The following is a 22,529-nucleotide window of genomic DNA, read 5'->3' on the forward strand; positions in this document are numbered from 1 at the left end:
TTGGATGGAAAATAATTTTGAAACAATGTGGAAGACTTCCATTGTAAGTGCATAATCGTGAAAAAAAAAATACATATATATATATATATATATATATATTTTTTTTGCAGTCACAACTTTCCCGCCGGAATAGTGACGCACGCTGTCAAAGGCTCGTGCACGCCCGCAATTTCACGCTTCCCATTTACTGCGTGAGAACACGCACACGCTCCACCTGTTTGCGCGCACCTCTTTTGTTTTCCTGCAAAGTCAATACAGGGATCAGGCTAATTCAAACTTCCACCATTGAAGCCACAGCCGCTACCTGATTGGCTCAAAAGTGTGGGAAACAGAAGACACGCGGGACACCCGCGCAAACCGCGTGTATATAACGGGACACAGTTTGACAAAGGAAGCACACGCCCAAAGTGACAGCAGACAGCAGAAGGAATGGCTCCTGTTTACAAAGTGACTCAGACTGGAAAGGATAAAACCAATGTAAGTATTTACCTCATTAAAAAATAATTTGCAGTCCAAAGTAATGATTTCTTTGAGAGTTTTTACCAACTTCTAACCAAAATCTCAAACATTTTTCCAGCTGAGGAAGCCAGTGGTGGAGAAGATGCGCAGAGATCGTATCAACAAATGCATCGAACAGCTTAAAGTTCTTCTCAAAGCTGAGATAAAAGCCAAGCAGCCCTGTTGCAAACTAGAGAAGGCTGATGTTCTGGAGATGGCAGTCATTTACCTGCAGTGCAACTCTCGGCCACTGGTGTCGCCAAACTCAAGCACACCGGCTGCTCAGAGCTATGCAGATGAGTTCTCCAGGTGTATAGAGAGACAGCACGGTTTCTCTTGTTTAACAAACAGCCAAAGACCACCAAACCTGCTTTAATAAAGCACTTATACCCCAAAGTGGGCACAAAATCTGTCTGTGTGTCTGCGCCCAAAGACATCTGCCAGATTTCTTCAAAATGCTCAGGAGACCAGACGCTTTGGAGACCATGGTGAACTTAACTTCTTTATGAAGACACATCAAGGAGAAAAAAGAATTGTGAATTTTCTCTATCCGAGTAGAACATATTGTTTTGTAAAAGTTTATATCATTGTAGACCGCAGCTGTCATGACACATAGAATGTACCAGACTACCCCATGCCTACGTTTGAGAGCACATATCTATTCCTTAACTTCACCTGTGGAGTTCAGTATTTTTTACATTTTGTAAAAATGAGGACCTTTTTTTTTTTTTTCACCTCTGTATGTTTCTGTTGAAATTTATCTGATCAAGATTTGTAACCTTTTACAGGTGTAAGATCTATCATATTGGTAGAATGTGTAAAACTGACTCATGTTGAGTTTGTTAGAAAAATAAACTGATGAAATGAGAAGTGTTTCTCTGTTCACTTTATTAACCCTTATGCATTGTTCATTAAATCACGTTCCAGTTGTTCCCGGTCAAAAGTGACCGGAAACAAATAACTCATAATTCTTTAAATTGTTATGAATGAAATGTAACAACTCTAAAATCATGTAAAAGCTCTTTTCTTATTATTTATTTACCTATATGACCTTCAAAATGTACTTTAGACTTTTCTTTATGAATATTTTCTCATATTGAACCAATCCTCATAAATGATATACCGTTTGAAAGCTCAAAGCCTCAAGAATCAAACTGTGCTGTTGATTTTCAAAAAATAAAAACCAGATGAAATTACAAGTATAAAGACTAGATGGATGCAGAGAGCTACTTATTCATCCCTGAATGAGGAGAAGATGATTTCTAGATTTTGCCACAAGTTCTGCATTTAGATATATTTTTAAACATCATCAAAGACTACTTTTGTCAAAGTTTAGCATTTTGTTTGATTTGTTTGAGGTTATTTTTGTCAGTTTTTGCAATGAACTAATTTATCCCTGGTTGTAACAAGATAGTCTGACCAGTTTAGTTTGGTGTGTTTTGCACTCTTAATGTTTGGTAGTCTCACTCCATGTCTGTGTTTGTTTTTTTCTGCATTGTGGCTATTTTTTAAATTTTTTTTATATAATTAATAATCTGTGATTTTTTTGTGTTTCCCATTCATTTCCGATGGCGGTCAATTTTGACTAGGAACAGTAGAGGTGTAACTTTTTTCTACCACTTTGTGTGTTCAGATATCAAATGGACAAAAAGTCACCAAATCTCGTACCTGTCAGATAAAGTTAACCAGTTTTATTGAAGAAACAAAATTGATTTCGGTCAAAAATGACCGAACAGTGCATGAGGGTTAAGTTAAATATGAGGCTCAAATTAGAAATAAGTTTTATTATAAAAAAAAAAAAATAAAAAAAAAAAGCCAGACTTTAATATAGGATACCTTAAAAATGATGTCAATGCAAAATGCTCTAAAATGTCAAATACACTTTGAGCTGTTTGAGGTTTGCAAGTCTTACTGAAATTTACAGTAAATAGATACTACAGCTAAAACTGAACACTCCATTTAATACTAGCTTGGACATAATTCATATAGTTATCATCTTTAATAAAATTTTAAAAGGAATGCTTGGTAGTAAACAGCACTGCTAATTTAGTACTGAGAACCAAATTGGTTATAAAAAGAAAACATTTCAAGACAATTTCAATAACATTCCAATGCAAACTTTTCCCCCTTATGAGATACCACAAATGTTTCAGATTCTGGATTCAGAGCCTGGAAACAGCATGCTCCAATCTCTACCGCGAAAGATAATTATTCGCTTGGATTTTCTCATGCTTGAAGACCGACATTATACAGAGTAGAAAGAGGAAACTGCTCACGTGAGAGTGAGGAGAGACGGTGTTGATTTTATTGTGTGTCGAGAAGTGTGCCTCTGTGACTGTATCACCATAAAGCATCTGTCTGAAGTGTGCCACACTCCCTGTGTTGAGGCCGCTTTGATCTGAGTCATATACAGTAAGACCACACAAAACGTTTTACTGTGTGTCAGGAACCAGAGGTGGCCAAACCCAAATAAAACAGTCTGCTTTGCAGCGCATTCCAACATAAAGACAGATGAAAAAGCAACGTGTATATTTAGAGCTTTTACTTGTGTAGCAACATCATGATGACGTTAAAGAAATTATTTGATATGCCATAACATCTCTGGCAATTCACTTATGTCTTCAGTAATCAGTACAGTATTTCAGTAGGCACTATATGCCATAAAACTCTGATATGTCAAGAAGTGTGTCTGGTCCAGAAGTTCTAATAACACTGATTAGGTTTGAGCAATAAGAAGTGTGTCCTGCAAGAAAATAGTGTACTTTCCCACTCATGTCACTTTTTGATTTGAAGCGCTTCATATGTGCTTTGAGAGGCCAATAGTATGTTACACACAGTTGCATCTTATATACTGTACAAAAAAATGAAAAAATACACCCTTTCTGTTTTCAATTAATCTCTTTCATTGGTTACACATATGTAAGCTTTAAGTCAACATGCAAGCTACATTTGCTATTCAAGGAGGAGCATTTTGATAAATCCACATTTCAAGCAGTTCATAATTCAATTTCAACTCTCTTGAAAAAGGACATTTTAGTAACTTAAGTCAACATGTAATCAAAATTGACCCTATTTACTCTCATAATGCCACATTCTTGCTTTTATTGTGAACTTTACTTTTTGTCTGACTTCACCAAGCCCTTTTATTTTTCAACCTCCTCCCCTCCAATCACTTTTCAGCCAATATGGAGCATTTGTCACCTTCACAACCACATTTATTCAGCCTGAACTCATGAAATTTACCTGAGCATTTGCAAAACTGAAATTACGTGCTTCATTACACATTTGGCTGCGGTTTCCAAGTGAATTGTCCAGCGGGGGGTGCTAAAGTCACAATCAGCAAAACGCACAGTTGTTGTAGTGCTCATTTCACCAGGAAACTGCAGCAAAACGTGGAAAGCAGCACGTAAAAGTCTGTTTGCAAAAAAGTAAAGAAACATTCATTCGGAGTCCAGACTGCATTTTTTAATTGATGTCAGTTTACTTGGAATTCTACAAATGAGATCCTGTAATCTTAATGAAATATACTGAGTTTTTGTTAAATCTCTTCACTCAAGCCTCTGATTATCTAGTTACTTCTGTGAGGTGTGAACATGCAGAGGTCTTAAAACCGAGGACTTGGCAAAGAACAGGCCTGCAAAACAATGTTGCAATAAAAACAGGCTAGAAAATTCAAAGCGTCGGCAGTATAGCGTTAAGGCTAGTGGTGCACCGATCAGGAAATTTCAGGCCGATACCACGTTTCTAGAAAAACTAGGCTGCACAAGTACAGTCTGCTTGCACTCTGCCGATGATGAAATTTGACATGGAAAATATTCTTAAAATGTTTATTATCAATGTCACAAATGAAACGGTTATCCACAACATCTCTTTATTGAGGCACACTGTACATTGTTAGATTGCACTCTCTGCAGTTTAGATTGCATGAGGATATTTAGACCAGGTAAGGATGTATTAATACCTTGACAGCTTGGCTGCCATTGCCTCTATTTTGTATCTTAAACTATTGACAATTACAATCATATTTGAACCCGTAAGATCACATCACTGGATAACGACCAGCGAACCAAATCTGTCCTACAATCATTAATTTTTTTCACCAAACGGAAGGCGCATCCTCATATTTGCCTTCACAATTAAGTGCAAATTATATTAAAATGCTACAGATTAAATTAGAACGGCACATGTAATTCTAATAATTTAAATCAATAGCTCAAACAACAGATCTGTGTAAATGTAACGGCTCACATGTAACAGAAAAATAATTCGATTAGAATTATATAAAGATTGATTTACTCCATTTACTCTCTGGATATGGTGAATTCTGAAGGTATATCTTATGTACACTTAAATGTGTGAATGTCATCGCATTAAATAACAAAATATCAAACCAAGTGTCATCTGCGCTCATATGCTGTCCGAGCTTTTCTCAGAACAAACTATCCATTTTTGCAATGACTTTGAACTTGTGTCAAGATGATTTTTAATCAGTTTGCTTGAAATGCATTAAAAAAAAAAATGCCATTGGTTTGAACATTTTGTTATAAAAAGCCAAGGAACTCATGCATTAAGTGTCCAGATACTCTTTTGGGAAACTGTCAAACGCACAGTGAAATAATAACAAATTAAATACCAAAACAAGACAAGATATTTTCAGATATTTTAACTCTTAATTCCTCTGGTTTAGGGTCCAGCAATTCCTCAAGATCAAAGGTAACGGAAATCTGCAAAGATGCACAGTTTCTTGAATACATTCAGACCTTCGAGAGCCGTTTCCGTCGGTTTCCTCACCCATAAGAGGAATTTCACGTTTGTATGTTCAAGGCAGCATCTGCAGGCGGCAGTTTTCTGTTCTGGAACAGTCTAACAGTCTTGTGCACCTTATTCAAGTCACTTGGGCAAGATGGGACAGTAGAGGACAATTCATTTGATTGTTTCATGAGTCTTGATGGAGGGATCTGGGATAAGGAAAGCTTCTGTGTCAGAGATATAGCCAAGATTGGCACGATCTCTTAACCCATGTAGGCATATTTCCATTCTGTAAGCGGCACATACGTCTGCTTGACGACTTGTGGAGATGTCCATCGGAGGACGTAGTGTGGACCACCGGGCTTGTCGTTGGTGCCTGAAATGATATTTTTTAACATGAATTCACCAGTCGTAACATGTTTGAGTTCTTCATAAAAAAGTCTTTTGGGTTCAATAATGTCGATTACGCCAGGAAAAGATTTTGACTGAATATTCAGAGCAAAATTCGTATAGTAAGTACTAGGGCAACATTTCAGAGGGTTAAAAAGCATAAATGTGCTCTCATATCTTTGTTAATGCATATACATGAATAATTAAGAAATAAGTTTTTTAACCCTAACCCTTTAGTTGTCCAAAATAGGGCATAATATTGATTACCAAAAAAACTATTTGTCTTCTTACATTAAAACACACTGGGTTTAATAAATATAGCCAGAAGACATAAACTTTGTTCATGTTGACATGATTTTAGTGTCATAAAATCGCTTGCTAACCTTTTCTGTGTAAAGTTATATCTAATGTTACAATTTTGTTGTCATGGTGATAGAACACTGGTAACCCTGTAATCTGTTAAACAATGTAACGTCAGTAAAATCATGATTTTATCACATTAAAATCACATTAACGCAAATAATGTTAACGTCTTGTCACTATACTTTTTAAACAGGGTGTTTTTAATATACATATGGACTCATTCGCTTTCTTTCCTCCACTTGGTCAAGGATTGTCCTCTCACCTGACGCTCTGGCGCCACCGAATGGTTGCTGGGCCACAATGGATCCCGTCGACTTGTCGTTGATATAATAATTTCCAGCAGCGTTTCTCAAGGCCTTCCCTGCTTCATCAATAACAGCCCTGAAACAAGAAACAACCACATGAACTCTTAACAAGACTTTCTAAAGATCTCAAAATTGAGCACTTAGAAATACTTAGTTCAAAGTTGTCAAAACAACATTTAAAAAGTTTCTTGATGAAAAGCTGGGAATGTGCTGATGTGGCTGTTTTTTTAATGGAAACTAATTTTGCATACCAACATCAGAGACAACAGCTGATAGTGGACACGATATAATGGTGCTACACTCACTTATCTTGAGCAAAGACGGCTCCTGTTAGGGCGTACGGAGACGTGTTGTCTATTAAGTGCAGGACCTCTTTGTAGTTGTTTTCGGGGTAAACATAAACCGTCAGGACGGGTCCAAAGATCTCCTACAAAAGCAAAAAAAAAAAAAAAAATGCTATTTACAGATTTTGACTTTCACTTTTGCAATTTTTATGGTCTAAAAAATAAGAATATGGATACAGAAATATGAAAACAGGTGATTTAAAACTATTTTATAATAATTTTGACTCGTCCCTCTGAAAATAAAATATAGATTTTTTTAGTTTTCTTTTAAAACTGTGCAAAAAAATGTGTTCACAGCTAAGCACTTCCAGTGGAAGTCTTCCACATTTTTTCAAAATTATTTTCCATGCAACAAATGCTGTTGATACAGCTTGTATTTAACCCGGAATATTCCTTTAATCAAAGTAACATTTGTTTTAAAGCAAATGGATTATATAATCGGCTCTTTGTGTGTTCTAAATATCTAGATCACTCATCCGGGTAGCTGAGGGTGGTTTGTTAAGATAAGTATTAAATGGGGTTAAATGGAAGAGATTGGTTTATCCAAACAAACTAAAGTCCATCCATTCATTGCTCTGAGCCTGTGTGTGTGTGTGTGTGTGTGTGTGTGTGTAACCCTAGCTGATGGGAAACCAAACCTGAAACTGAACCTTTGTGCTTTCATTGAACAAAACCTCAAATACCAAATCAAATTTAGCATACAGCCAATTATATACAATCGATTTTATGCCTCATTCATGATTTTCTCCTGTGGGTCTGTGGTCTCAATGATGGTGGGTTCCACAAAATATCCTGTTTTGTCATCACAGTTTCCCCCAGCGATGATCTTCAGATGCGGAGAAGATTTGACGTGTTCCAGCCAACCCTTAATCCTGGAGAAGGCCTTTTGAGTGGAAAGACATTCAGCAGATAAGTCAGTGTTTTATTACTTAGACAGGAAGTGAATCAAAATGTAGGGCATTTACTTTCATCAGTTTTGTTATTGGATACAAATAAGGTTGGTTTATACCTTGTCATCAATAACTGCTGAGAAGAAAGTGCTGAAATCTTCAACAGGCTGTGAAGTGAAACAACAAATAAATGTATAATTTGTCAAGATGATTATTTATAACCAGTAAATAGCTGCACTCGCTATGGTCGGAAAGCACTGCTTTTACCATTTCTACAGAATGCATGCTGTACACCAGTGTTGGAGAAGATACACTGAAACTGCAGCGGCACAACTCACAATTTAAAGTAGTAGTTAAAGCTACTCTTGTAGTTAGCTACATTACAAGCCAGTAACAAAAAGCAGCTAACTAAATTGAAGCTACCTAAGGATGGAATATATTTTTAAATATATAACTTCCCAATGACAGAATTTATGATTTTAAGCTGAAGTGTGCCATTTCGGAAATACTGGCATCATCAAGAGGGGCTGCAAAAATTATCATTGTCTTCAAACAGATTTCCAAATTCACCCTCCGTCTGCCATGGTCAAACAAACAAGCTCGAATTCCCCTTTCATTTCCAGTGTGATAAAAAAGAACCAGAATTGTTTGTTTTTTTTGTTGTTTTTTTTGCTTTTTGCTTTTTTTTTTACAGACTGCCAAGAGTTTAAAATGGATTAAAATTACTTTTAATGCAAAAACTTGAGATAGCAGGCAACACTTAAACAATTAAAAGGAATATTCTGGGCTCAATACAAGTTTGACAGCATTTGTGGCATAATGTTGATAACAACAAAAATGAATTTTGACTCATCCCTCCTTTTCTTTAAAAAAAGCACAAATGGGGGTCTGGGTAGCTTAGCGAGTAAAGACGCTGACTACCACCCCTGGAGTCGCGAGTTCGAATCCAGGGAGTCACTACACCACCACAAGGACTTAGAGCGCATTGGGAATTGGGCATTCCTAATTGGGAAGAAAAGGGGACAAAAAAAAACAATGAAGAAAAACCAAAACAATGGAGGTTCCAGTGAGACACTTACAATGGAAGTCAATGGGGCCAATTTTTGGAGGGTTTAAATGCAGAAATGTGAAGCTTATAATTTTATAAAAGCACTGACATTATTTGTTCCTTGAAAACTCATGTATTATTTGAGCTGTAAAGTTGTTTAAATTGTTGTTTTTCACATTGATTTTAGAATTGTAAGGTTTATGGCATTATGTCGTCATGGTAACATGGTGTAAAATTGGCTATAACTTTATACAGAAAAGTTTAAGTGATTTTTTCACAGTAAAATCATGTTAACACACATATTGTTTATGACTTGTGTCTATACTTTTGAAACAGTGAGTATTTTAACATTTACGGATTGACCCCATTGACTTCCATTGTAAATGCCTCACTGAAACCCAGATTATTTTTGTTGTAATCAACATTATGCCACAAATGCTGCTGCGTAGCTTGAAACATTTGACCACATTGTAATTTTTGACTGTGGTTAGCAGCCATAAAAACATTAAACCTTCATCTGCTGTTGCCAGTAATTAAAAATTAAACTCATCCACTTACGTTTCCAAGTTTGATCTGTTTGTGCACAGCGAGGAGTTCCTGTTTGATTTGAGGCCACAGTGAGTCTGGTACATACATCCTTGAACAGGCCGAACATTTCTGTCCTCCATACTCAAACGCAGAGCGGATGGTGCCGGTCACCACGCTACCAACATCTGCCGACTTGTGTACAAAGTGGAAGTTCTTGCCACCACATTCTAAAACATACATATCAAATAAAATCAAATTAAGCATTCATTTAATTTACCATGATCAAAATGTGGAATATCATTAAACGGTTAAAGTAACTACATCTTTATATTTTCTTAGGCAAATGTAAATGGTATTTCCTTGCCTTTGCAAATGCCACTTCGAAGAATTCAAATATTAAAGAAATATGTCCTGATGCAAATGAAAGCACAAACCTCCAGCAACACGGGGGAAGTTCCGATAGATATCCAGATTCTGGGCCACCTGCTTCCACAATCGCTTAAAAGTTCTGGAGGTAATACAGCAAAAAAGAATAAAAACAGAGGCGATTTATAAAACAGGACAAGTCCACTGTATTTGAAAGTACAGGGCTAGTGCCTAGACAGACTTTCTAAAAAAAACTAGTAAAATATCAAACAAAGGTTGTTAAAGTCTGCAAAACTAACCCATAGATGTCTTTAAATGTTTTAATTTGAATACTGTTTCTAATAATTAATTGCACTGCACACTGATATTAAAAGGGATAGTTCACCCAGAAATTTAAATTCTCTCATCATTTATTCAGCCTCATGCCATCCCAGATGTGTATGATTTTCTTTCTTCAGCAGAACACAAATGAAGATTTTTAGAAGAATATTTCAGCTCTGTAGGTCCATACAATACAAGTGAAAAGGTGCCAAAATTTTGACGCTCCAAAAAGCACATAAAGGCAGCATAAAAGTAATCCATACGACTCCAGTGGTTTAATCCATGTCTTCAGAAGTGATATGATAGGTGTGGGTGAGAAACAGGTCAATATATAAGTCCTTTTTTACTAGTAATTCTTCTCCCTGCCCAATAGGGGGCAATATGCATGAAGATTGTGAAACACCAAAAGCACAAGAAGGAGAATGTGAAAGTGATCTGTTTCTCACCCAAACCTATCATATCACTCCTGAAGACATGGATTAAACCACTGGAGTTTTTTTTATTTCCTTTATGTGGATTTTGGAGCTTCAAAATTTTGGCACCCATTCACTTGTATTGTACGAACCTACAGAGCTGAAATATTCTTCTAAAAATCTTCATTTGTGTTCTGCTGAAGAAAGAAAGTCATACACATCTGGGATGGCATGAGAGTGAATAAATGAGAATTTTCATTGTTTGGTGAACTATCCCTTTAAGACAACATATAGAAACAGCATGGTTTGTAAGTCATCAAGTTATCATAGTAATCGTTAATTAAGATTTTAAAGTTAAAATCTAACAACTTCTTAGAAGCATGTAAACATCCAATGGGTTATTGGGTTTAAACATTGATTTGGCACAGCAAGGTCTGACATAGTTTAACCCAGACAGAAGGTTACACTAAAGTTCAGGGTAATGCAATCATACGAGTGGTTCTTCAACTTCTGGCACTTTCATGTCCAAGGGGTTGATTTTTATTCAAACAAACAGATTTCAACTTTTATCTTTTTGTTATATGAAGGTCTATTTAAATCTGAATTGAAAACTTTTCACCATGCTTTCATAATTTATTTTTGGTACTTTTCAAATGTCTTTTATGTCTGTTTTATGTACTGTATGTACTGTTTTAGACTCAAACTATGAAAAAACATTAGAAAAATGCAAATTATTGCATGTTTAAAACTATGATCATCTAAACAAAGAGTGAAATAAACAGAAAACATTTCAATATTTATTTTGTGGAAGTGATTGCGATCAAAAATTATGACTATCCCACAGTTGTGGGGCCATTTTCACCACACCAAACAACCAAATAAAGTTTTTTTCAAAAGTTAGTGTACTTGTTAATCAAGTGGACAAAGGTGTCAATGAACAGCACGCTTGAGATGAAATATGAGACAAAACAAGGAAAAATCAAGGGAAATATCACATTTTTAATTGGGTTTCATTTCCAATCAAGCTGTAATTTTGCCAAATTACGCACAAAATGTGGGGGGAAAAAAAAATGTATTAAGCATTTAGGATGCTTAAAATGTTAGCTATGAAATTAGTCTTAGTAAAACACAATACAGAATTTGAGACTTGCTGAAAATGATACTGTGGTGGGAAATTCCAAACATTCACAGTTGGGCATTGTTATTAGGCAAAATTAGAAAATTAGTGAGAGTGTGAAAAGTGTTTTAACAACACTTCTAGAAGTCTACAATGCTAAAAGTGCCCAAAGTTGAAGAAACACCCATATATGACTGTGACTGAGTCAACAAGCACCGAACGAGACTTACGGGACACTGCCGGTAAAGTTAATACCAGCCAGATGTTCAGAGGACGTAATGGTGTCTCCAAACACTGGCCCATCAGCTGGCACAAACTGGATGATGTTGGGTGGCAGTCCAGACTCACGCAGGATCTTATACACGGCATAGCTGGCGGACATAGCAGTGTCGCTGGGTTTCCACAACACCACGTTACCCTGGATGTACACATGTGATGTTGTCAAAATTAGGAATTGTGAAGCAAAGCTCACAAGTGTTAGTGCATGTCGACTGTGTGGGCTATTTTAGTAGATTTACCATGAGAGCGGGAGTGCCCGCCAGATTTCCACCAATAGCTGTGAAGTTGAAGGGGGCAACAGCGGCTACAAATCCCTACAGCAACACAAGACGAGTTATACATGGAGTTATACCACAAAATGTGCCATACAATAGCTTTGTGTGAAAAACAGACCGAAATTTTAAAAGCAAGTTAAAAAAATCTGTGCCGATAGCCATTTTTTATTATTATTATTTTTCTTCCATCTTCATCTGTGGCCGGCACTAGAGGATTCTACTGTTAAAACAGCTCAGTTCTACAGTATAACAGCGGTCTCTAGAGGAGAAATAAAAACAATCACATGGGATTTGCTGTATCTGAATGATTTAATCGTAGACGAAATTCATCCATATTTTTATCCTCATTTCAATGCATGTTTTGTTATTTTGATTAAATAATCAAGTGTTGTAAATTGAAGCGAGGGCATGCAAAGAAAAATGCGACCACATGGAAACGTGCCTCGTCAGCATATCGTTTCTCCAACTCCAAGAAGCTCTTTGAAACATACCCAAATCATGCTGAATAACATGACCATCAGGTTTTGTTCATGCCAACTCGAATGCATGCTGCCATTATACAGTTGAAGTCAGAAGTTTACATACACAGGTTGAAGTCATTAAAACTCATTTTTTTACCACTCCACAGATTTAATATTAGCAAACTATAGTTTTGGCAAGTTGTTTAGGACATCTACTTTGTGCATGACATGAGTAAGTTTTCCAACAACTGTTTATAGACAGATTGTTTCACTTTTAATTGACTATATCACAATTCCAGTGGGTCAGAAGTTTACATACACTAAATTAACTGTGCCTTTAAGCAGCTTGGAAAATTCCAGAAAATGATGTCAAGTCTTTAGGTAATTAGCCAATTAGCTTCTGATAGGCTAACCCTAACCATTAGCTTCTGATAGGCTAATTGGAGTCAACTGGACATCATGCGAAAATCAAAAGACCACAGAAAATAAATTGTGGACCTCCACAAGTCTGGTTCATCCTTGGGAGCAATTTCCAAATGCCTGAAGGTACCACGTTCATCTGTACAAACAATAGTACACAAGTATAAACACCATGGGACCACGCACATTGTGTCTCCTAGAGATGAATGTATGCTGGTGTGAAAAGTGCAAATCAATCCCAGAACAAGATGCTGGAGGAAACAGGTAGACAAGTATCTATATCCACAGTAAAACGAGTCCTATATCGACATAACCTGAAAGGCTGCTCAGCAATGAAGAAGCCACTGCTCCAAAACTGCCATGAAAAAGCCAGACTACAGTTTGCAAGTGCACATGGGGACAGAGATCTTACTTTTTGGAGAAATGTCCTCTGGTCTGATGAAACAAAATTTGAGCTGTTTGGACATAATGACCATCATTATGTTTGGAGGAAAAAGGGTGAGGCTTGCAAGCCGAAGAACACCATCCCAACCTTGAAGCATGGGGGTGGCAGCATCATGTTGTGGGGGTGCTTTGCTGCAGGAGGGACTGGTGCACTTCACAAAATAGATGGCATCATGAGGAAGGAAAATTATGTGGATATATTGAAGCAACATCTCAAGACATCAGCCAGGAAGTTAAAGCTCGGTCACAAATGGGTCTTCCAAATGGACAATGACCCCAAGCATACCTCCAAAGTTGTGGCAAAATGGCTTATGGACAACAAAGTCAAGGTATTGGAGTGGCCATCACAAAGCTCTGACCTCAATCCGATAGAAAATTTGTGGGCAGAACTGAAAAAGCGTGTGTGAGCAAGGAGGTCTACAAACCTGACTCAGTTACACCAGTTCTGTCTGGAGGAATGGGCCAAAATTCACACAACTTATTGTGAGAATCTTGAGGAAGGCTACCCAAAATGTTTGAACGTTGAAGTTAAACAATTTAAAGGCAATGCTATCAAATACTAACATAGTGTATGTAAACTTCTGACCCACTGGGAATGTGATGAAAGAAATAAAAGCTGAAATAAATCATTCTCTCTACTATTATTCTGATATTTCACATTCTTAAAATAAAGTAGTGATCCTAACTGACCTAAGACAGGGAATGTTTTCTATGATTAAATGTCAGGAATTATGAAAAACTGAGTTTAAATGTATTTGGCTAAGGTGTATATAAACTTCTGACTTCAACTGTAGCTAAAGGTTGCCAAAACAATTACTGTAAATTTTTTGATTCAACTTTTCAATTAAATTGTTCTGATAAGATAATAAAATGGATTTCTTTAGAATAAGATAAAGGTCTTGGATGTTTGCACTAGAGTTACACCGATATATCGGTTTTACAGATTAATCGGTGCCGATAGTTGCTTTTCGGCAAACATCTATGCTGATTGTTTTGTTTTTTTATTCCTCCGTGTTCCTCTGTGGCCAGTGCTGGAGGAAGTCTACTGTTAAAATGACTTGGTTCTACAGTATAACAGCGGAGTCTAGCGGTAAAAGAAAAATTAATAACTCATGGTGATTTGCTGTATCTAAATATTTCATCATTACAATATTCATCCATATATTTATCCTCACTTCAATGCATATTTTGTTATCATTACCTTATCTGGTGAGATATACATATACAAAACCCTTCATCTGATGAATATGTAGGCTATAAAAAGATGAATCTGGTTAATACTTAATATAGAGCATTGTAACGCAGCCAAGACTCTGTCATTTCAAAATAAGAGTCCCCGGTGTGTTTCAGGCTTGTTTATAGTTAAAAGTCCGTGTTATCCACTAAATCTTCATTTGTACTTGTTATTATTGGGATTCTGGTTGCATAATAAACTGCATCTGGGAATTTTATTCATATTGGACTCTTGTAGCCCCTATATCTGTGCCCATCACAGTAAGGAAAGAATACAAAAAATGTGTAGCATTCCATAAATCGATTTTAAAAACTATCGTCCGTTAGTTTTCGGTATCATCAAGACCTCTAGAAGGAACCCACCTCCAATCCACGGTACAGCATGGTGTTGGTACTTCCATCACTGTCCAATGGCTGCTGGTGTTCTAGTTCAATCGCATGTTTGGCGTTGAACCTGAAGAAGTCGATGAGTTCTGCAGCAGCGTCAATCTCCGCCTGGACCACCGTCTTACCCTGAGACACACGGAGCAAAAACCACCATAATCAGCATATGCAGGAATACAAATCCTCAGACAAACATTAATCTTTTGTCCCAAAAAAAAAGAAAAGAAAAAAAAAAAAGTGATTAACATCAAGCCTTCAAATGGAAAGAGGTCTCTTTTTATGTGTGAAGATGTACCTGTCCGATCATGGTCTTGGCCAGAACTTCTGCTCTCTTGGGTCCACTGATGATGTCAGCAGCTTTGAAGAAGATCTGAGCTCGATCTGTAACAGGTTTGAGGTCCCATTCTCTCTGTGCAGCCACAGAAGCCTCAATGGCTTTATTTATCAGCTCCTAAAAACACCAAGAAGACCAAATTATTTCAAATGGACACCATTCCATGAAAATATTATGAAAATATATGTCATGAGATCAAGTGACCTAATAAATAAAACATCAAACACATACAGTATTTGAGAACCTGACATGGCTTTCATAGCAGTTCTATATTTGCTTTTATGTTTTGAAAATTAATATTCATAAACAATTGGGAAATGTTTTTTTTTTTTTAAAGAAATATTAAATTTTTAAACAGAACTTAATACATACACTTTATCTTAAATTCATACATTAATATATATTTTAACCTAACATTAAAATATTAACAGAAATATATTAACTAGTCTTTAAAAGTATTTCCACATTCCAGTTTACAAAATAAAATAATTCCATACCTTATCGGCATAGCAGAACTTGGATACTTTGTGAGAATGGTTGAAGGGCTGTGAGGAACAAAAGCAATTTATTGGAACATGAACAAGATCACGGCTTGTAGAGCAGGGCGATATAGCGTTTAAAACCTTATTCTGCTAGAAATATGTCAACCGGTACAAATGCCCGAGTACTGTCTATATCGCGGTTTCGCAAAATGCTGCCGCATGGTACAGAATGTGCATTCTAATCAGAGGTTGCGCTAAAAATAATTCTTTTTTAAAAATCAGACACAGACGGATTTATTTTTTATCTGTCCTCAGATACTTTTGTGTTATTTTGCATTAAAATTTTGCATCAGAATCAGAGCAAAAGCATTGTTTAGATGCTCCTGTTCCATCAGAGAGCAAATACTCTTTATCCATTAAACCGAAGGCTCTGATGAGCATACTTTGGTTCTGAAAGAAACCCAGAGCAGAGGTTTGCACAGACACCAGAAGAATAATCAACTCACAGACAGCTGGTATCTGATATCTTTGGTCCAAACTTCTTCATTTCCAACCACACATGGAATCACTTCGGTTTTTCCCTTAAGATTGTGCAACGCCTGATATACAAAGTAAACATCAATCAATACTGCTGCTTTAGTGTATTGGACATCTGCATCTGTGTGTGGTTGTGTTGTACCTTCTCAAGTTCTGCTGTCTCTCTACTTCCCTCTTTAAACCCGAGAATGGGCTCATTTTTGACCTCCACAGCTGCACACGAGAACGTCTTGAACCTGCAGAGAAACAAGACCAACAAACCATGATTTGCTTGTTTTGCTACAGTGTGAAATACTGTGCTGTAACAACAAGTTTTAGCTGGATGTTCACAATGAGTCAGTAAGCATTCCCAATTGCAACTTTATTTCTCATATTGTGATTTTATATTTCACAATTTTGAGTTTATATTGCAATTACGACTACTTCTCATAACTGTTATTTTATTGCAAATGCTACTTTATATCTCACAATTGCGACATTATACCTCATAATTTTAAGTTTATATCTTACAATTGCAACTTCATTGCAACTTTATTTCAAAGTTAGGCTAATTCTGACTTTATATCTCGTAATTGCGAATTTACATCTTACAATTTTGTTTTACAGCTTTATTTATCGTAACTGTGACGATATCTTGCAATTTCGAGTTTGTCACAGTTGCAACAATTTCTTGTAATTGTGACTATATCGTAAAAGCCACTTTATATCTCGCAATTGAGACCTTATATCTCAATTTCAAGTTTATATCTCACAATTGTAACTTTATATTAATGGTAGGCTATTTCTGACTTTTTATCTCACAATTTCGAGTTTGTATCGCAACTGCGTCTATTTCTTGTAATTGTGACTATATTGTAAATGCTACTTTATATCTCACAATTTCATGTTTATATCTCACAATTGCAACTTTATTTCAAAGGTAGGCTATTTATGACTTTATATCTCACAATTTTGAATTATTATTAAAATTTTTGTTACAATTATATCTCGCAAATGCAACTTTATTTCAAAAGGTAATTCTGACTTTCACTCTTTGTGACTTTCTGAGTTTATATCTCAAAATTGCGATATATAAACTCAAAATAATGAGAATAAATTCACAATAGCAAGACAGTCACAATAGTGAGATATAAAGTCAGAATTGCCTTATTTAAATATATATATATATATATATATATATATATATATTATATTTATTTATTTATTTATTTATTTATTTATTTATTTTTATTTTTTTCCTGTTCAGTGTGCATTTGACAAAATGCTTTATATCATGTTCATATGCCATTTTAAAATCAAATCCTCCAAAACATTACTTGTGGCAATTACAGAGGTAGAATGACGCTCTTTCTTATTGATCTTCCAAAAATCATGTGATAAAATGTGCTGATTTAGTCAATCTCATGGTTACAAGTTCCACTATAACCATAATGAGTAACTTATGTGAATAGCTGCAAGAACCAAAAAACACTGTCTATACTTTAACTTTGTCATTACAAACAGCTTGATATGAAAGGACACCTGTTTCAACATGCATACGGAGTGAAACTGTTCAAAGCTTCTTTTGGAGATTGTCTCAGCATGTGTATTACGTTTATGAACAGATCAAACTACAGTTATAACAGAATGATACACTTAAACAGATCTCACCTAACTAACAGTGGGTGGACAGGTTTCTTGGGTTATTACATAAGCTGGTCTGCCTTGCCAATGTGCACATAAAATGGAACATTCCAGCACTTAACCACAATCATATAAAGGATATGCATAAGCATATGATTATTTTTAATGCACAAAGTGAGACATGTCTTGTAATGTCATGTCATGTCATGTGTGAGTCCATGTGCAATTACATACATACCCCCTCCATGACTGACAGGCGGCACTTCTCACTCGCAGCATGTTTAATGTGGATATACAGGAGAAAGATACAGATAATATATAAATATGATTCATCAAAAATATCCTCCTGCTATATTGGAAAGCCTGTTTGAGTGAGATCTGCTTCTTGTATCCTCCAAGATCACAGGCGACGTCACATGAATGGAAACTGCCATTCTGTTTAGAGGGGGATTTCATCACAAGCAGAGATTTGTTACGTTTTTCATTTACTGTAATTGCGTATGCAGAGTGTTTCTTATAGATGCATTACAGAAATGGTTAAAATATACCTTTTTTGCAGTCTGTATGTAAGTTTGCAAGTCCATTATGTACAAAACAAATGTTTTTCAAGTTAAGCAGCGCCCCGTTTGTACATCAATGGTACAGCCGAGAAGGCGAGTCTGTGACTGGCCAATCCGCATTGGCGACGTCCCGCTCTCAGCCAATCACATGCGAGACATTTTTGACACAAGCGCAAGGGTTTCTATTTATAAAAGAGCCACTTTCATTGTTTTTATAATTGATATTATATACAAGAGTACACATCTAAAATTGACATACATATTTTTTATTTTTAAACAAATTAATACAAATCAAAGCATAGATAAACACATGTACGTGTGTTCGAATTGAGTCCGAGCTATTGGGGATTCCCCAGATGGCAAGCCGATGTAGCCAGAGATTATTTAGCAGAGAGGGTCCACTTCTATTAAAATAAATGGGAGATATTGGAACGCCCAACGGTCATCGGACGTAGATAGAAAGTCCCGCCTTAAAGGGAAAAGAACCAATCACCTTTTAGATACAGACATCAACTGTCAATCAACTAGCCAAAGCGCATGAGCATTAGCTATACAAGCCGAGAAAATTGCGTGTTTTAGCGTAACATGAGGTAAAGAAGCACAATTTTATGATTCCAATATTATCAAATGTTATTGTTGATTTGAAATATGTTCTTTGATCGTAATCTTGACCAACTGTTTTTGAGATTTCGATCTTTCCCCATTCAAGTAGATAGGAGCTGCACTGGCATGACTGGAAAAGCCTCCCGAGAGCCCGACAGTGGACTGACTTGCTAGAAAGACTTTGATTTTGCTTTAATGCTCATTATAACATACTGATCTACTATTTAAGCTTCTTCTTCTTTTTCTTCTTCTGAGCCAAAATTTAAACAGTATCTCCTCCTAGAGCTTTCAAGCTACAAACACCAAACTCGCCACAGACTTTCAGACAGGTCTGACTCGGGTTGCTATCTGTTTTCTAACAGATCGGACTTCCGCTATTCCCGTATCAGACTTCCAAACAGGACTGATTTTTAATTGACTCCCATTCAAGGTGTGAAAACTTTTCCCTGTAATAACTCCTTTAGAGGATTAAATCTACTTACTATCACTCTACCACTCATACTTTCTATCTATCACTCTCTTTTCTATCTTTCCATCACTCCACTCTTTTTATTCGTTCTTTCACTCCATCACTTTAACACCCTAGCAACTGCATACAACCTAGCAACCAGTTAGTGCACCCTAGCAACCAAAACCCATTGACTGCCATTCAAAATGGCTCAGATAGCTATCTTCAGATCAGAATGTTCTACAGACATGAGAGTTGTCTTGTTTGAATTGGGTGAGCAATCAGTCTTCAAGTATCATCATGGAAACTACTTAGCCACGCCCTAGCAACCAAACCCCACTGACTTCCATTTAAAATTGCTTATATGGGTATCTTAGGATCAGAATGTTGTAGAGACTTCATTGTTGGCTTGTATGACTCAGAACAGCAAGCAGCCTTCTTGGTATCACATGGGCTTACCCTAGCAACCAAGTAACAAATCACATATCTCTGCACCAGAACATCGTAAAGACTTCTGGGTTGACTTTTTTCACTCAGGATGGCAAGGAGCCATGTTAAGTATCACCTTGGTAACTACCTAGCAACCAGATGGGGTTACCCTAGCAACCAAGTAACAAATAAAATATCTCTGCACCAGAACATCATAGAGACTTCTGGGTTGACTTATTTCACTTAAGTTGGCAAGGAGACATGTTAAGTATCACCCTGGTAACTGTCTAGCAACCAGTTGGGGTTACCCTAGCAACCAAGTAACAAATCACATATCTCTGAAAAAGAACATTGTAGAGACTTACGGGTTGACTTATTTCAATCAGGATGGAAAGGAGGATTGATAAGTATCAACCTGGTAACTGCATAGCAACCAAGTAACAAATTACATATCTCTGAAAAAGAACATTGTAGAGACTTACGGGTTGACTTATTTCACTCAGGATGGCAAGGAGCCTTGATAAGTATCACCCTGGTAACTGCTTAGCAACCAGATGGGTTACCCTAGCAACCAAGTTACAAATCACATATCTCTGCACCAGAACATTGTAGAGACTTCCGGGTTGAATTATTTCACTCAGGATGGCAAGAAGCCATGCTAAGTATCACCCTGGTAACTGCCTAGCAACCAGATGGGGTTACCCTAGCAACCAAGTAACAAATCACATATCTCTGCACCAGTACATCATAGAGACTTCCGGGTTGACTTATTTCACTCAGGATGGCAAGGAGCCTTGCTAAGTATCACCTTGGTAACTGCCTTGCAACCAGATGCGGTTACCCTAGCAACCATGTAACAAATCACATATCTCTGCACCAAAACATCGTAGAGATTTCTGGTTCATTCATTTGACTCAGGGTAGCAAGGAGCCTTTTCAGTATCACCTTGGTAACTGCTTAGCAACCAAATGGGGTTACCCTTGCTACCAATTTGCCATTCAGAAAAACAAGCAAGGGGTAGGGTTGCATAGGACCTCTTGCAGCTGGCTGTCTATCTGTATGATGTTTTTCTGTCTGTCTGTCTGTAAGACCTTCAAACTTCCAACTCTTCAAACTGTTTTAAACTTTCAGACAAGTCTTTGTCAAGCCAACATAAAGTTTGTCTACAAACTTTACTATCTAGTTGTAATTGCATTTGTACTAGTAAGAACTATAATTACAGATCTCTCTAATTACATTTTTACTAGTAAGAATGCTTTTGCAGAGCTCTACAATTTAAATACAGAGCTCTGCTATTGCATTTTTTTACTAGTAAAAATTCATATTAAAGGAATATTCCGGGTTCAATACAAGTGAAGCTCAATCGACAGCATTTATAGCATAATGTTGAATAACACAAAAATTAATTTTGACTCATCCCTACTTTTATTTTTAAAAAAAAGCAAAAATGGAGGTTACAGTGAGTCACTTAATATGGAAGTGAATGCGGCCAATTTTTGGAGGGTTTAAAGGCAGAAATGTGAAGCTTATAATTTTATAAAAGCACTTACATTAATTCTGCTGTTAAAACTTGTGTATTATTTGAGCTGTAAAGTTGTTTAAACTTTAATTTTTACAGTCATTTTAGGGTTGTAAGGTTTGTTGACATTATATCGTTATGGCAAAGAAGTTGTAAAACTGGCTAAAACTTTACACAGATGTGGTTAGTAAGTGATTTTATGACAGTAAAATCATGTTAACACACATATTGTTTATGTCTTGTGTCTATAATTTTGAAACAGTGAGTATTTTAATGTTTACAGATTGACCCCATTGACTTTCATTGTAAGTGCCTCACTGTAAACCAGATTTGTGTTTTTTTTTTTTTAAGAAAAGGAGGGACGAGTCGAATAATTTTTTGTGGTAATGGACATTTTGCCACAAATGCTGTCGATTGAGCTTAACTTGTATTGAATCCAGAATATTTCTTTAAAGAGCCCTGCAGTTCGATTCATACTTGTAAAAAATCAGTTATAGTGCTTTGTAATGTGAATTCTTACTTGCAAAAATGTAATTAGAGAGATCTGTAATTATAATTCTTACTAGTACAGTATCCGTAGAATCATTCACAGTGTTAGTTTCAATAAACAAACCTGAAACACATAATTCAGGAAATCAAAAACAGTATAAAGTTTTCCCCCCATAAAACTACAGCAGTTATGTGTCTCTGAATGTTAAGCAAATACTAAGAACAAAACCAAACAGACAAATCTTACCTTTGAGATACAGGAGAAAAAAACACAATGATTGAATATCTTCTTCATACAAGGTACATGGCAGTTTCACTAGTTATTATTACCACCAAAGAACTGAAGTGATTCTGTTTTGTGAGAGCAAACTTGACTGGAAGTTGGTAAAATCTCTGTTGCTAATGCAGAACTCACAGAAACTTGCTCAAGAAATACACAGGAACTCAAAATGTGTCAGATTTTATTAGAAACATGCCCACACTCCTTACACTATACATAGACAATTAGAGGTTTTTAGATCACTAGTTACACAAGCCCATATATGGCGTCCTTTTCATACTCATATTTGCCCTCTCCAGTTTGTTTAACAAGAATTAAAAAAAATATCAAAATCAGATTATGACACAAGACATTCATTTGTCACCACCTTTTGGCTTCACCAGAAATGGTCACTGAA

The 22,529-nt window shown here is 36.3% G+C and overlaps 1 protein-coding gene and 1 pseudogene across 1 annotated transcript; one reads left to right on the forward strand and one right to left on the reverse strand.

Moving 5' to 3' along the window:
- Positions 1-226: 226 nt before the first annotated feature.
- Positions 227-1,305, forward strand: LOC127428045 (transcription factor HES-5-like; annotated as a pseudogene).
- Positions 1,306-4,311: 3,006 nt separating this feature from the next.
- LOC127428001 (delta-1-pyrroline-5-carboxylate dehydrogenase, mitochondrial) lies at positions 4,312-22,240 on the reverse strand. The gene is made up of 16 exons (XM_051676032.1): positions 22,100-22,240; positions 18,043-18,239; positions 16,324-16,417; positions 16,151-16,243; positions 15,660-15,707; positions 15,124-15,279; positions 14,808-14,957; positions 11,851-11,925; positions 11,563-11,750; positions 9,550-9,623; positions 9,146-9,342; positions 7,659-7,706; positions 7,380-7,532; positions 6,611-6,732; positions 6,263-6,381; positions 4,312-5,623 (listed from the first exon to the last, which is right to left on the reverse strand). The coding sequence occupies exons 1-16, from the start codon at positions 22,145-22,147 to the stop codon at positions 5,511-5,513; spliced, it is 1,875 nt and encodes a 624-aa protein (XP_051531992.1). The 5' UTR covers positions 22,148-22,240; the 3' UTR covers positions 4,312-5,510.
- Positions 22,241-22,529: the final 289 nt, after the last annotated feature.

The sequence above is a fragment of the Myxocyprinus asiaticus genome, chromosome 37 (genome assembly GCF_019703515.2).
Source record: "Myxocyprinus asiaticus isolate MX2 ecotype Aquarium Trade chromosome 37, UBuf_Myxa_2, whole genome shotgun sequence".
In the NCBI taxonomy this organism is placed as follows: Eukaryota; Metazoa; Chordata; class Actinopteri; order Cypriniformes; family Catostomidae; genus Myxocyprinus; species Myxocyprinus asiaticus.